The sequence below is a fragment of the Mugil cephalus genome, chromosome 17 (genome assembly GCF_022458985.1).
Source record: "Mugil cephalus isolate CIBA_MC_2020 chromosome 17, CIBA_Mcephalus_1.1, whole genome shotgun sequence".
NCBI lineage: Eukaryota > Metazoa > Chordata > Actinopteri > Mugiliformes > Mugilidae > Mugil > Mugil cephalus.
This window is the reverse complement of record NC_061786.1, coordinates 20211024-20223217: the sequence shown is the minus strand read 5'-3', so window position 1 is coordinate 20223217 and position 12194 is coordinate 20211024. Positions and strand designations below refer to the sequence as shown.

Here is a 12194-nt window from a genome sequence, read left to right as displayed (position 1 = left end):
ATCGAAGCACATGAGGCTATGTAGGGCAGGAGGGGCTATTTGTGTTGTCTCTTTGGAAGCTAAAAAAAACAGGCCGATTCGAAGTAGAGGACTCAGAGAGTTTATTTAGTACAAAAATCAAGTTGAAATCAAATGGAACAATTCTGATCTTGTAAACATTTACAGAGCAGCAGATTTACAGTTTTCTTTTTCATAATTATTCTATTTGTTACAACATGTAAACAGTTGAAACAATCGCAAATGAATCTTTTATTTATAAAGTACCTTTAATGTGACAACAGTCAATAAAGGTGCTGTACAGAATAAGGCTCAGGACACGTACAAAGACAAGTAAATCATGTTATGAGATGTGATTTATCAGTAAACAAGTATTTTTCGACTGCTTGTCCGACACATTACAGGAAGAAGAACTGAACATTTGTCACATCTCCAAGTCTTTCCAAGGCATTTTCTTCTCGTTAATGTTTGACTTCATTCATCAATCGATCGCTGTCGCAGCTATAACTAAAATCCAGTCTCGTTTCTGGCAGTTTTAACCTCACTTCACCTCTGAAACCACATATAATAAACCTGAGCTTCACATAAGCTAATGTTTAGCCGTTGTTAACGTGAAATATATGGTCAAATTAATCCTATTTGTTCTGTAATCATGAATGTATCGACCGCAGTCAATGAATTACTTATGAAAACTTTTACAAAAAACTGACAACTATCCTTTTTTTCAGCACTTATAAGGTTTAGGTGTTTATTTGCCTGTTGGTGTCTGATTTAAGTGACAGATTTGTGGCAATGATTGCCAACAATTGCTGCAACATTAGTGTTACCAGATTCATTTGCTTGTTTTTATATTTGTTCACATGTTGGAAAGCTAAACAACCCTGTTTCTTTGTGGAGGAAGTGAAAGGAAATGTGATGATAATCACTGTATTTCTTCACTTATAATGAGTTTAAAGCATTTTCGTGTGCATTTATTTGCTCTTTCTTCAGTTTTTCGTCACGTATGAGTCACAGTTTTCCACAGACCGAGGCAATAATTGACCAGAATGAGAAAGGACGGATGCTTTTCTATGAATCTTTTCACATTTCTTTGCGCCACTACAACATAATCTAACATGCATAGAAATTTTAAAAGTGAGTGAGCTGAAACACTCGCTTTGTTCCTGGTAAATCTACTTAATATTTCCTGAAAGATAAAGTGGTTTCTTTACGTCTATGAACAGTAAATCTTCATTTCAAGTAAAAAACGGTTTTGTTCTCCTCTTGCAAACTCTTTGATCATGATTTAAAACAGGAGATTTGTCTAAAAATCGCTACATTCACAGAAAACCTTGATTCAGAAGAAAATACACAAGTCTAAAACTCATCTTTGAGCTGAAACTGAGGCTGGTCCTCTGGTTTGAAGTCTTCGTTGGGACTTCCATCCTGGTTGAGGATTCTTGACGCAGTGTAGCCCACGATGGGATACTTAGTTTTGTATGTGCCTTCAAATACGCTGTCCAGAGACTGGAGCTGCTGTTCAGTCAGGCCCGTCTGAGCATCAAAAACAGAGTCAACACGAACAAAGAGTCAGTTATCAACACATCTTTATTTTCCTGAAAGGTACATGAATGACTTTTAGAGTAAAATATCTCCTACAACATCTTTTACATCTTGTATCATTGTGTTTACATGCAGCTATTGTGTTCTTAGCTCAACTTTAACTGAGATTTTAATTGTATTTTTTTTTATTGTTTAATAAGTCTGTTGCCTGTTTTATGTATTTTTTAAGCACTTTATAATGTTGTAAATAAAAAAGGATTATATTATTATTAGCTTATAGGCTGGAAACTGGACTCTATCCATCTTTCATCTCCTCTAAAGCTCTAAAACTATCACGCTATGAATCCTTGTTGTTGTTGGACGTATGAAATATTCTTTTAACTCATTAATTGTCTGAAACTTTGAAATCGTGCGATATTAGCCTGACATTTTAGGGCTATGCACCGTTGAAACTGGAAGATTAAATAAACTGACGTCATTAAAACAGATTTTGTGTAAACAAATTCGACCCGACTCGTTTTTCCAACAATTGTTTACGGAAAAATGATCTCACTCATATTTTCTTATATTACAATTCCAGTGGGTCAGAAGATCAAATATACTCGGTTGAGTTTGCCTAAAAAAAAAACAAATAAAATTAACCTCCATAAGTCTGATTCATCCTTGGAAGGAGTTTCCACTGTGTGATAAATGAGAGATTATCTTATCTGGTAAGGTACCACATTCGTTTGTACTTCACAAGGAGACACACCCTGTATCTAAGAGGTGACCATGAACATCCATCGCAGAACAAACGCAAAAGTCCTTGTTAAGACAGAGGAGGAAACTGGTACAAAAATATCTGTATCCACAGTAAAACGAGTCATCATATTACACAACATCAACACAACTTAGAAGGTTACCCAGTGAGGAAGGTCTTGAGCTGCACGTGGGGACAAAGGTCTCTCCTGTCTTAAGACTGGAAAAAGGACTGTATTTTAACGATAATGAACGTTGTCTGGGGAAAAAAGGGCGAAACCTGCAATCTAAGGAATACCATCTCAACTGTGAAGCAGCACGGCGGTGGCAGCATCATGTTGCGTAGCTGCTTTGCTGCAGGACTGAACAGAAAATGCATGTACAAGCAAGGAGGCCTTTAAAATTTCACCAGTTCTGTGAGGAGGAATGAACTAAGATCCATACTAGTTACTGCAAGAAGAAGTGGAAGGGCAGTCAAAAAGTTTAACCCAAGTTAAAAAGGGAATGTAAACATCTGACCTAATACGAATGCTATGATACAAGAAATTTAAATGGAAATAAGGCTCTCTAATATTATTACACTCGTAAAATTAATTCCTAACTGTTTTAATGTCCTTTTGTGTTCATTATGTCCTTCCTATAAAAGTCTATTGTGTGTAAAATATATATATATATATGGGGAAAAAAAATGCACTTGTGTGAAATTGTGTGTCCCACTTCAGATTGCACGGCTTGTTTTGCAACAGGGTGTCATATATCTGTGCTCTCCACCCGTGGGAGTGACCCGCGACAATGCGGTGGGTGGGTGAGGAGGATGTTCACAGTAAACTCACAGTATCTGATGTTAAGTCTGCTGCGTTCAGGGACATCTTGGCCACAGCCCGAGTGGCGTCCTTCCCCGCCAGGGCGTTGTATGGAGCGCCTTTACCATAAAACTCTGAAATAACAGAGAGGACATTGAATGCAACATCTAATCAATGAGGTGCGGATTTGCAAGATGTTTTTGTCTCAGTTAACACTTAATACTTAGGTTTTTAGCCTTTAAAACAACACAGGTGGGGTTTATTTACCTTTTCCCTTGGTGACATCAAACACAACTCCTTTTATTGCCATGTAAATGGGCTGCCCCTCCTAAAACACAGGATGAATTAATGCAAACACACAAACTGATCCTCAAAAACACAACTTGGATTACAAATAAACTTTACCTCGCTACCGTCGTATCTCTTCAGCTCCTCCTCGGTGAATAATCTCACGGGTTTTGTTGCTGGTTTGAACTTTAGTTTAACTTCGTCGTCGGCTAAACTCGCGCAAATTACAATAAATATGAGAGAAAGTCGCGCTGTTGCCATGGTAGGATGGTTGTTAGGACGAGGCTGATGCGGAAACTCTTTCATTCACTTCCTTGTAGCAGAGGAGGCGTTCAGTAGCGTCGGAAATTTTAAACGCAGCCGTTGGTGAAAGGATTTCACAAAAGTCAATCGTCATAAAAAAATGCTTCGGTATTTAATAAAACTATTATCGTGTATTTATTGTCATATTGTTTTTTTTTCATTGTTATGTGTTTGGTTCGCCCTGGACACTGTTTCGCCCACTCCTGACTGATTTTGTATATTTGTTCATAAGATAATTCTGTACATTTGTTGCTTACACTATTTTCTGTTTTAGCTATCTTATTTATCTTTATCCTTTTGCCAGTGTTATTATTATTATTATTATTTTTAATAAGAGTGTTTCTTTTATGAGCAGATGAGCTTCTGTGACCAGGTAAATTTCCATGTGGGTCATTAAAGTCTGTGTAAGATTACAGCCAGCAAATAGTTAGTAAATATTAGCTTAGTTTAGCATTTAGCACTGGAAACAACAGTTTAGCCTGGCTGATGCCTTCCCAACTAAAATTTTCAAATTAACGTAATAATTATTTTATTGTCCATATTTTCTCCCAGTGACACAGTTTTTTTGTAAATGTCATGCTTTTTAATGTATATGGTTTGTAATTTGTCAGAAAATTTTAATTTGTAAGGAATTTTCTATTAAAGTGTGTAATATTTGAGGATGCATTCGTTGCTATAGGAAATTTTAATGCCATCCGTTTTTGCTGACTGACAAAAACTGACTCAGTCATTTAAAAAGCAGCTCAATATTTACATTTAATTTACTTACTTGCAGATTGTTTTTAGTTTATATATGATATGGTTTAAATATGAAATTACACACTGGAGATCGTTGCCGTTGATAGATTGTTAGCTTAGCTTAGCTAATTTGTCCATACTCAATAGGAAGAAGCGGTTAGCTTGACTGTACCCAAATAAAGTTCTCAAATTTACATGATGCATTTTTGTTTATGTTCTTGTTTTCACCGAATGACAAAGCATTTTTTTTTCATATTCAAATGTAGTAAATATATTTGACCTATAATTTGTTGGAAATTTTTAAATAATGACATATTAGTGTCATTGGCTTAGCTTAAACATTGAATACAAGAATAAAACCTTAGCTTGACTCCATCTACCTGAAGTTCATATATTAAGCACATCAGTTAACATATCTGAAAAGCATTTAAACACAAACAATTTGCACATTAAATCTTTTTGTTCCTGCTTTTATTTGGAGCAACAGTATATTTCCCTCCAAAACAAACAAAACAAAACAACCATCTTAAAATATCTTTAATCAGATTTAATCAAAACTACCAAAATTTCAATAACTTTCAGGATTTTAACCCTTTAAATGCCTAATATTTAGAAATATTTCATTATTTGTTACAAAAAAAAAACTTTTCCATGAAATAAAGAGTTGGGGGATGAGATGACTTCAGTGGTGATTAGAGTCTTGAATATGTCAAAGATTAGCAATAAAACTGAATTGACTGCATAAGTATTTATTATTTAGTGTCAGATTTTATTACACAAATCTCTTTAACAACTTCAAACCTGCTCAAAACTGCCAAAATTTCAACAGGATTTTAACCCCGTAAATGCCAGTCTGATTATATGAAGAATTAATTGTTTGTTTGTTTTTTTTTGTTGTTGTTTTGTTTTGTTTCACAAAACAATCCCAATCCCAAAACGGGATTATATTCCATAAATTAAACAGCAGGTGGATGTGGCTTTGGTGGTGATTAGAGTTTTGGATTTGTCAAAGATTAGCAATAAAAATTATTTGATTGCATTTTTTATGTACAGACACCTTTGTGGTCAAAAATGCCCCATTGACTTCCATTCAAACCACTTTTTTTTTTATCCCAATGGAATTACAATATAAAACCATGCATTCTGTAAAGTTAGCATTTCATTTAGAAGAAAGGATTTCTACTGAACCATTGCTTTTCTTTCTTTCTTTCTTTCTTTCTTTCTTTCTTTCTTTCTTTCTTTCTTTCTTTCTTTCTTTCATTGTGCTGTAATCATTTAAAATGTTGAATGTAGCTCAGTTTGTGGCGGCTGTGTTTGGGACTCTGAATGTTCCTATGAGCACCTGAATGCAGCACTAGGTATGAACCAAAGGAAACAACTTTTCTTGTTATTGGGTCTCGTCCTGTAGGTGGCTCTTAATTTTAGTGGGATGTGTCTTCGGGCGTGTGAGTGGTTTGTATCCCTCCAGAGCGGAAACCTGAACTCCTCAAATATGCCTTATTTAAGATCAAAACATTAAACAAGTCTGACTTTGCAGAAATAGTCTACGGCAGCTTTTACAGGTGAAGCGTGGAGGAATGCGGAGAAAGGAAAGCTCTCGGTCATACCAAGAGGTAAAGTAACAAGTTGCTTCGTGTTTGTGTGTCGGTGTGTGTTATCTTGAATGTTTGTTTAAAAGAAAATGCGAGGGCAGCAGTCTGGGGACTTCCTCGCCGAGTGGAGGGTCCGCAAAGTGTCCGGTTCAGTTGGCATCATGTGACTGGACAGTTGAGGACAGCAGTGAATAATACATGTGTCCTTCCTGCTAGTGTCAGCTGTAAAATGGAGCTTGTTGAAGCATAACCAGACAATAGTGGCGCTGTCAGTAGTTTATAGTTGTTTATCATCAATTATAGAACTAGTTTAAATGTCTCTGCGGTCATTTGGCTCCTAGTGTTGCCTCTTAGTGGTTGTTTGTGTCACTTTCTATGTTTCCCCCCCAACAGTTTTCTGCCTCTGTCCCTGTTTGTTGTTTATTTTGCAGTTTGTGGCTTATAGGTTTTTATCACATCTCTTTGGAGTTGCAGTCATACTTTGAAATACTCGTAAAGGTCCTGTTGTCATTTTGGTGCTGTCAGGTGTTTCTGTTATAAACCATTAATAAGTTCTTGCAGACATTTTACACCTTGTTGTCCTCATTTTATGTCTCCGTGTATCTGTTTATAACATTTCTTTTATGCATCTTGACCCATAGAAAGCAGTTTCTCTTTGTGGTTGTTTTATTTCACTTTGTAGGTTTCCCTCCAACTGTTCATTTTGCAGTTTTATACACTTAAAGGTGTCACAAATGTCTAGTTGGTGAACTAGTTTGGAGTAAGTTTGTGGTGCTGTGAGGTATTTATGATAGAACCTTGTTGCATAGCTGTAGTTGTTGCATCTGTTTTGTGACGTACAGGTTGTTTCACATCTATTTGTAGCTGCAGTCACACTTAGAAACACTCACACCACTGGTTGTCATTTGTGGTTGTGTCAGGTGTTTCTGTTATAAACCATCAATAAGTTTAAATTTCTTTGCAGACATTTGACTCCTAATGGTTGTTTTATTTCACTTTGCAGGTTTTCCTCCAACAGTTTTCTGCATTTTTTTGTCATTATCTGGTGTTTATTCTGCATTTTTCATTGCTGCAACCAGACCCAAAGCTGTCACAAACATGCAGCTGGTGAACTTGTTTGGGGAAGCTGGTAGTTGTGGTGCTGTTGTGTATTGCATAGCTGTAGTTGCTGGCTGTCTGTGCTGTTGTTATCATATCTGTTTGTAGCTGTGCTTGGACAAAGTGACTGCAGGACTTACTGTCAGAAATGTCTTTGTAGCTCGTTTGTATCTTTTTCTTTCATTTTTATTGCTTGTTGACGCGGCAAATAACCTCAGTCTCTGAAGAACTGCTGACACTTTTGAGGACAAACAAATGTCCAGTAGTGAAACTAATTTAGCGGAAACCAGATAAGAGAGTCTGCGCGATGTTTCTATTATTTACTGTCACTGAAATAAATGAGTTAAAATGTCTTTGCAGTCATGTTCTTCTTAAATTTGAAGATAATTTATGTCAGTTTGCAGGTTGCTTCAAATAGTTCTTGTCTTTTTCATTCATTCATTGATTCCTGTTCATATGTAATAAACGTTTTCTTCACAGTTTAATGACGACGAAGACGATGATGAAGGTATCATGCAGTCTCCAAACTTCTTTGACGATGTCACTGAAGAGCTGGAGCCCAAAGAGCCCAATGACAGCATCTCACAAGGTACGACAGTGAGTCTTAACCGAAGCGTGTCACTGAATCACTACCTCATACATTTTTTAACTGGACTCAGCTTTAACAAGCTGCTAGCTGCGGTATAGTTTATAGGGTTTTAGCGTCATGTTAATGTAAACATGTACATGTATATTCAGTTCGTTCTTGTCTCAGCTGCAGTTTGAGGCGTTTCCCCTCATATTTCTTATTTTCCGCTGCAGAGGATGAATTCAGGGGGAACAGTCCGCCCATGAGATTCAGTAAAGCATGTCTGAAAAACGTCTTCACGGTGGTGCTCATCTTCATCTACCTGCTGCTGACGGCGGTGGCGGTGTTCCTGGCCTACCAAACCATCTCGGAGTTCTTGGAGAAGCTCAACCACCCGGTCATGTCCGTTACCTACAAGGAAGTGGACTCGTTTTCACCCCCTGGTAAGGGTCATTTTGGGGTTTTTTTTATAGTTGCACGTCACTTCTACGGCGTCGGTACGACGTAAGTAGCTGTGGATGCTGCACTCCAACTGCACAACTGTGACTGGTCCGAAATGTATTTCCTTGTTCACAGACAACAACAGAAAATCCTCCTACGAACGTCTTCTCTGTCTTCTGTGATTTCAGTTAAAGTTATTGTTGATCAGCATTTCTTAACTTCAACTCCAGCGTGAGCAAACTCAACGCAGCTGACTAATGATTTAGTGGTTGTAATTGCGAAACAATGCAGACACACCGGTGCTCAAGGCCTGTGGTAAAGGTTCTGCATGGACCGGTTGCAGGAGTGTAAACCAAGCTTTACACGGAAACTAGACGCCACAGTTAACACAAACAAAGGCTTATAGCGATAAATGAATTAAAACAGCCAAAGATCTGCAGCGGAGAAGAAGAGGTGAGGTTCTGCACAGTTACAAAAAGCTGAAGCTTGAAGCAATGGACAAAAATGGACTTTTAGCTCTGAAAGTTGAGCTTATTACACGTATTACACTAATTACAGCCCTGAGCGTCTTTAATGAGATAAGATTGTTGGTAAGAGATATTGTTGTGATAAGTTCTTCATCTTCTGACCAGATGTTTTCATCTTCATTTCGTCTGAACTCTTAGTTTGCTCCCACATGTTCATCTAGCATTAATAACATATCTACCAACTTATCAGCGTGATTCAGGACAGGTCAACTCTCTAAAACTTCCTAGATTTTCTTGTAGCTTCCTAGCCTCCATCGTTTTGAATAACAGACACAGACTACTGACCCCTGCTGGTATGAGGAGTTATTTCGTCTCACGTGGGCGTAGAACTACGGTGTAATGTGCCAGCTGGTCATTGGCTATTGGTCTTTGTGGTGTGTTCAGGTGCAACTTTTTGGTCCAGACACACCACAGTCAGTGTAGTGTACTTTGATTTTGGTTTGGTGCATCTCATTTTAAGTTACAATCTAATTTCCCTCACAGTGAAATAGTTACGGCTGAATAAATACAAAGTCATTTTGAAAATAATTAACCGTGTGGGGTTTACATTAACAACAGCTGGAGCAAGGTGCAGGAACATGCAAATTACTGCTAATTAGATCATTTTAAAAGCAGGAATAATGTGTTAAGTTTGCTGTGTTATGTAATGAGTATTTATTGTCCTGTGCACCCAGACTGAGCTGATATTGATCTTTGTGACAAGTGGTTGGTCAAACGTTGTCATCCATTATTGTTCCTCCTTTGAGCAGGTATCGCTCTGTATCCCGGCAACGCTCGGCTACTCAGCTGCAGGCATCACTACCACGACTACATCCCTCCATTAGTGGACCCCGGCAAGCCTCAGGAGAGCGACTGTGAGATCGTCAACGTGACGTACTTTGGGCCGTTCATAAATCAAACACAGGTAAAATCTGTAATAATACCACTAACCTTATACCGCTCCATATATATATATATATATATATAAAAAAAAGACAGATCATAGTCTCTGTTTGTGTGCCGCAGAAACATGCTCTGGTGGTCCGAGGCCCGTCTGACGTCAGGAACAAAGAGCTGATCTTCATGCAGTTCAGTCAAAACGAGACTGAGGAGGATTTCAGCGACATCACTTACATGCTTTTTGCCAAGTTTAGCGACTTGATCGAGAGGTACGTGCAAACAGCTCGTACTGATCGCTGCTGTATTTGTCTTTTAAAAGTCAAACCATTGTGTGGTTTTTGGCTCTGTTTAAAAACATGTGTGATTTTCTGGATCTCCAGTGCAAATAAATCAGAATTCATGAAGGACTGTGAGAGGAATTACTCCATGTGGACCTTCTCCGGAGGATTCAGAACCTGGGTCAAGATGTCTCTGGTGAGGACGTCTGGGAAGATCAACGAAGCTGTCGAGTTTCGACAAGAGGTATCAATGTCTCAGCCAGCGTACACAGGCTCAAATATACACTCACTGGCCACCCTTTTGCCTTCAGAACAGTCTGAATTCTTCATGATATACTTATTTTAAACAAGGTGTTTGGAAACATTCCTCAGAGATTTTGGTCCATATTGACATGATAACATCAGTTGCTGCAGATTTGTTGGCTGCACATCTACGATGTGAATCTCCCGTTCCACCACATCCCAAAGGTGAAATATTGGATTGAGATGTGGTGACTGTGGAGGCCATTGGAGTACAGTGAACTCATCGTCATGTTCCAGAAACCAGTTTGAGATGATATGAGCTTTGTGACATGGTGCATTATCCTGCTGGAAGTAGCCGTCAACGCCTAAATGCATTGAATTGCAGCCGTGTGATTGGCTAATAGCTATTTGTGTTGGTGATAAAGTGGCCAGTGAGTGTGTGTGGTGACTCTTAAAGCTTTAATTCCATGATTTGTGTTGGATCCTCTAGTCCGCTGTAGTGAAATTCAACGATAAAAGACCTGGAATAGAGAAAACCAACCAGCTCTTCTTCGCCGTGTTCGAATGGCGAGATCCTTACATGCAAGAAATCCGACTGGTGAGTACTTTTTTTTACCACTTTCCATTCTAAACACCAGCGTTTAACGGGATTTATTCCTCCTTTTTTTTTTTCAAACAGATAGTGACTGCAAACCCCTGGAGCTCTGTGGCCATCCTCTGCGGCGTCTTTATGGCCCTGTTCAAAGCTGCTAATTTTGCCAAACTCACTATTCAGTGGATTATCAGGATGCGTAAGAGGCACCTGAGGAATAAAGTGCGGGAACTGAACCCGATAAACTGAAACACTTTGTAAAAATGACGCACTGCTACATTTGTTGAGGTCACTACCGTTTGAGGTGAGAATTTTTAGCATCAAGTCGTGTTTATTAATTACGTTTAGAACATTTTATTGATGCTTCCATTTATTTCAACAGAGTAATGATTACACTTTAATCGTTTATCGTGATTTTGTTGATGTTGTTGTTGTTGTATTTCAAATGTTTCACATGTTTCATATCACTGTGATCCCTGGAACTTGCACATGCATGAAATGAATTGTTGCTGAGAGTTGAGACACTTTTAAAGCTTATTTAAAAACCAGATGTTTCAGGTTTAAAACTCAGAAAATGTGAACTGTGGTGAAGATGTTGCTGGATTTTGGACTTATTCTCAGTGCATTGATACTATTTCTTTAAGATGAAATGTCAGAATATTGTTAACTTGCTGTTTATTTTTGTAGCATATTCTTTATCTCTTTTGGTTTTACTGCTGTTTCCAGTTGATTGAAGCACAACGTGTTTGGAAATATGTACATCATGTGTTCACTGCTGTTCAGATTTACTTGAATTGTGAATTTTTCTGCTGGTCAATATTATATCTCACATGCTACATTTTAAGATGTATCCGAAAATAAACACATTTTATGCCTGAATCTCATTGTTAAAGTTTATTTAACAAGAAATATGAAAACTGTAGATTTTGAACATTATTTACGTTCACTTGGACAATGTTTAACCAAAGTAGCCAAGAATATACAAATTTGTTGATGGAATAACCTGGTCATTCAGTATATTCAGGTAATCAGCTGAGCGGAGGACTACAAATCAAGTTATGCAGTCGTATGCAATGATTCAGCACCAACTATACAGGCAATAAAAGACAAGACTTAATAACAGAAATGTGCACGTTATACCCCCGTGGGTGTAACAGGGAAATGAGGAAGCAGACGTCATGGCTAAAAATGCAATAAAGCAGGAACAAGCAGATTGAATAATTAAGATTTGACCACCTGAATACTCATCATAGGAGTTGTGGTTAGAGGCGCAGCTTGTGGGACAATTAAGGATCATAATTTATTAGATTATTTTTTATTTATCTGCAATAAACCAGGCAGCAAAGGAAATGTCACAGAACTTATGAGATAAGGGAAGCAAAGGCAGCATATTTTATAATATATAGGGAAAAGTAATAAGTGCATTTGGTTGCACCAGGAAATATGATGTAGTCATGACCAGAATAAAACTGAAAGGAAGGAAGACTGGAACAATTGAAGAAGCTGCTGCAGCGTCTGTGCAGGTACCGCATAAAAACAGTAGGGGGCAGCAATACGCCTTGTATGA

General features: G+C 37.9%; 2 protein-coding genes across 2 annotated transcripts; one reads left to right on the top strand and one right to left on the bottom strand.

Annotated features, from left to right (window-relative positions):
* Positions 1-81: 81 nt before the first annotated feature.
* nenf (neudesin neurotrophic factor) lies at positions 82-3665 on the bottom strand. Its single transcript, XM_047611250.1, has 4 exons — positions 3486-3665; positions 3348-3408; positions 3111-3214; positions 82-1530 (listed from the first exon to the last, which is right to left on the bottom strand). The coding sequence occupies exons 1-4, from the start codon at positions 3627-3629 to the stop codon at positions 1354-1356; spliced, it is 486 nt and encodes a 161-aa protein (XP_047467206.1). The 5' UTR covers positions 3630-3665; the 3' UTR covers positions 82-1353.
* Positions 3666-5793: 2128 nt separating this feature from the next.
* pacc1 (proton activated chloride channel 1) lies at positions 5794-11506 on the top strand. The gene is made up of 8 exons (XM_047610396.1): positions 5794-6022; positions 7580-7688; positions 7901-8110; positions 9385-9539; positions 9641-9783; positions 9895-10036; positions 10526-10633; positions 10715-11506. The coding sequence occupies exons 1-8, from the start codon at positions 5987-5989 to the stop codon at positions 10874-10876; spliced, it is 1065 nt and encodes a 354-aa protein (XP_047466352.1). The 5' UTR covers positions 5794-5986; the 3' UTR covers positions 10877-11506.
* The last annotated feature ends 688 nt before the right edge of the window (positions 11507-12194 follow it).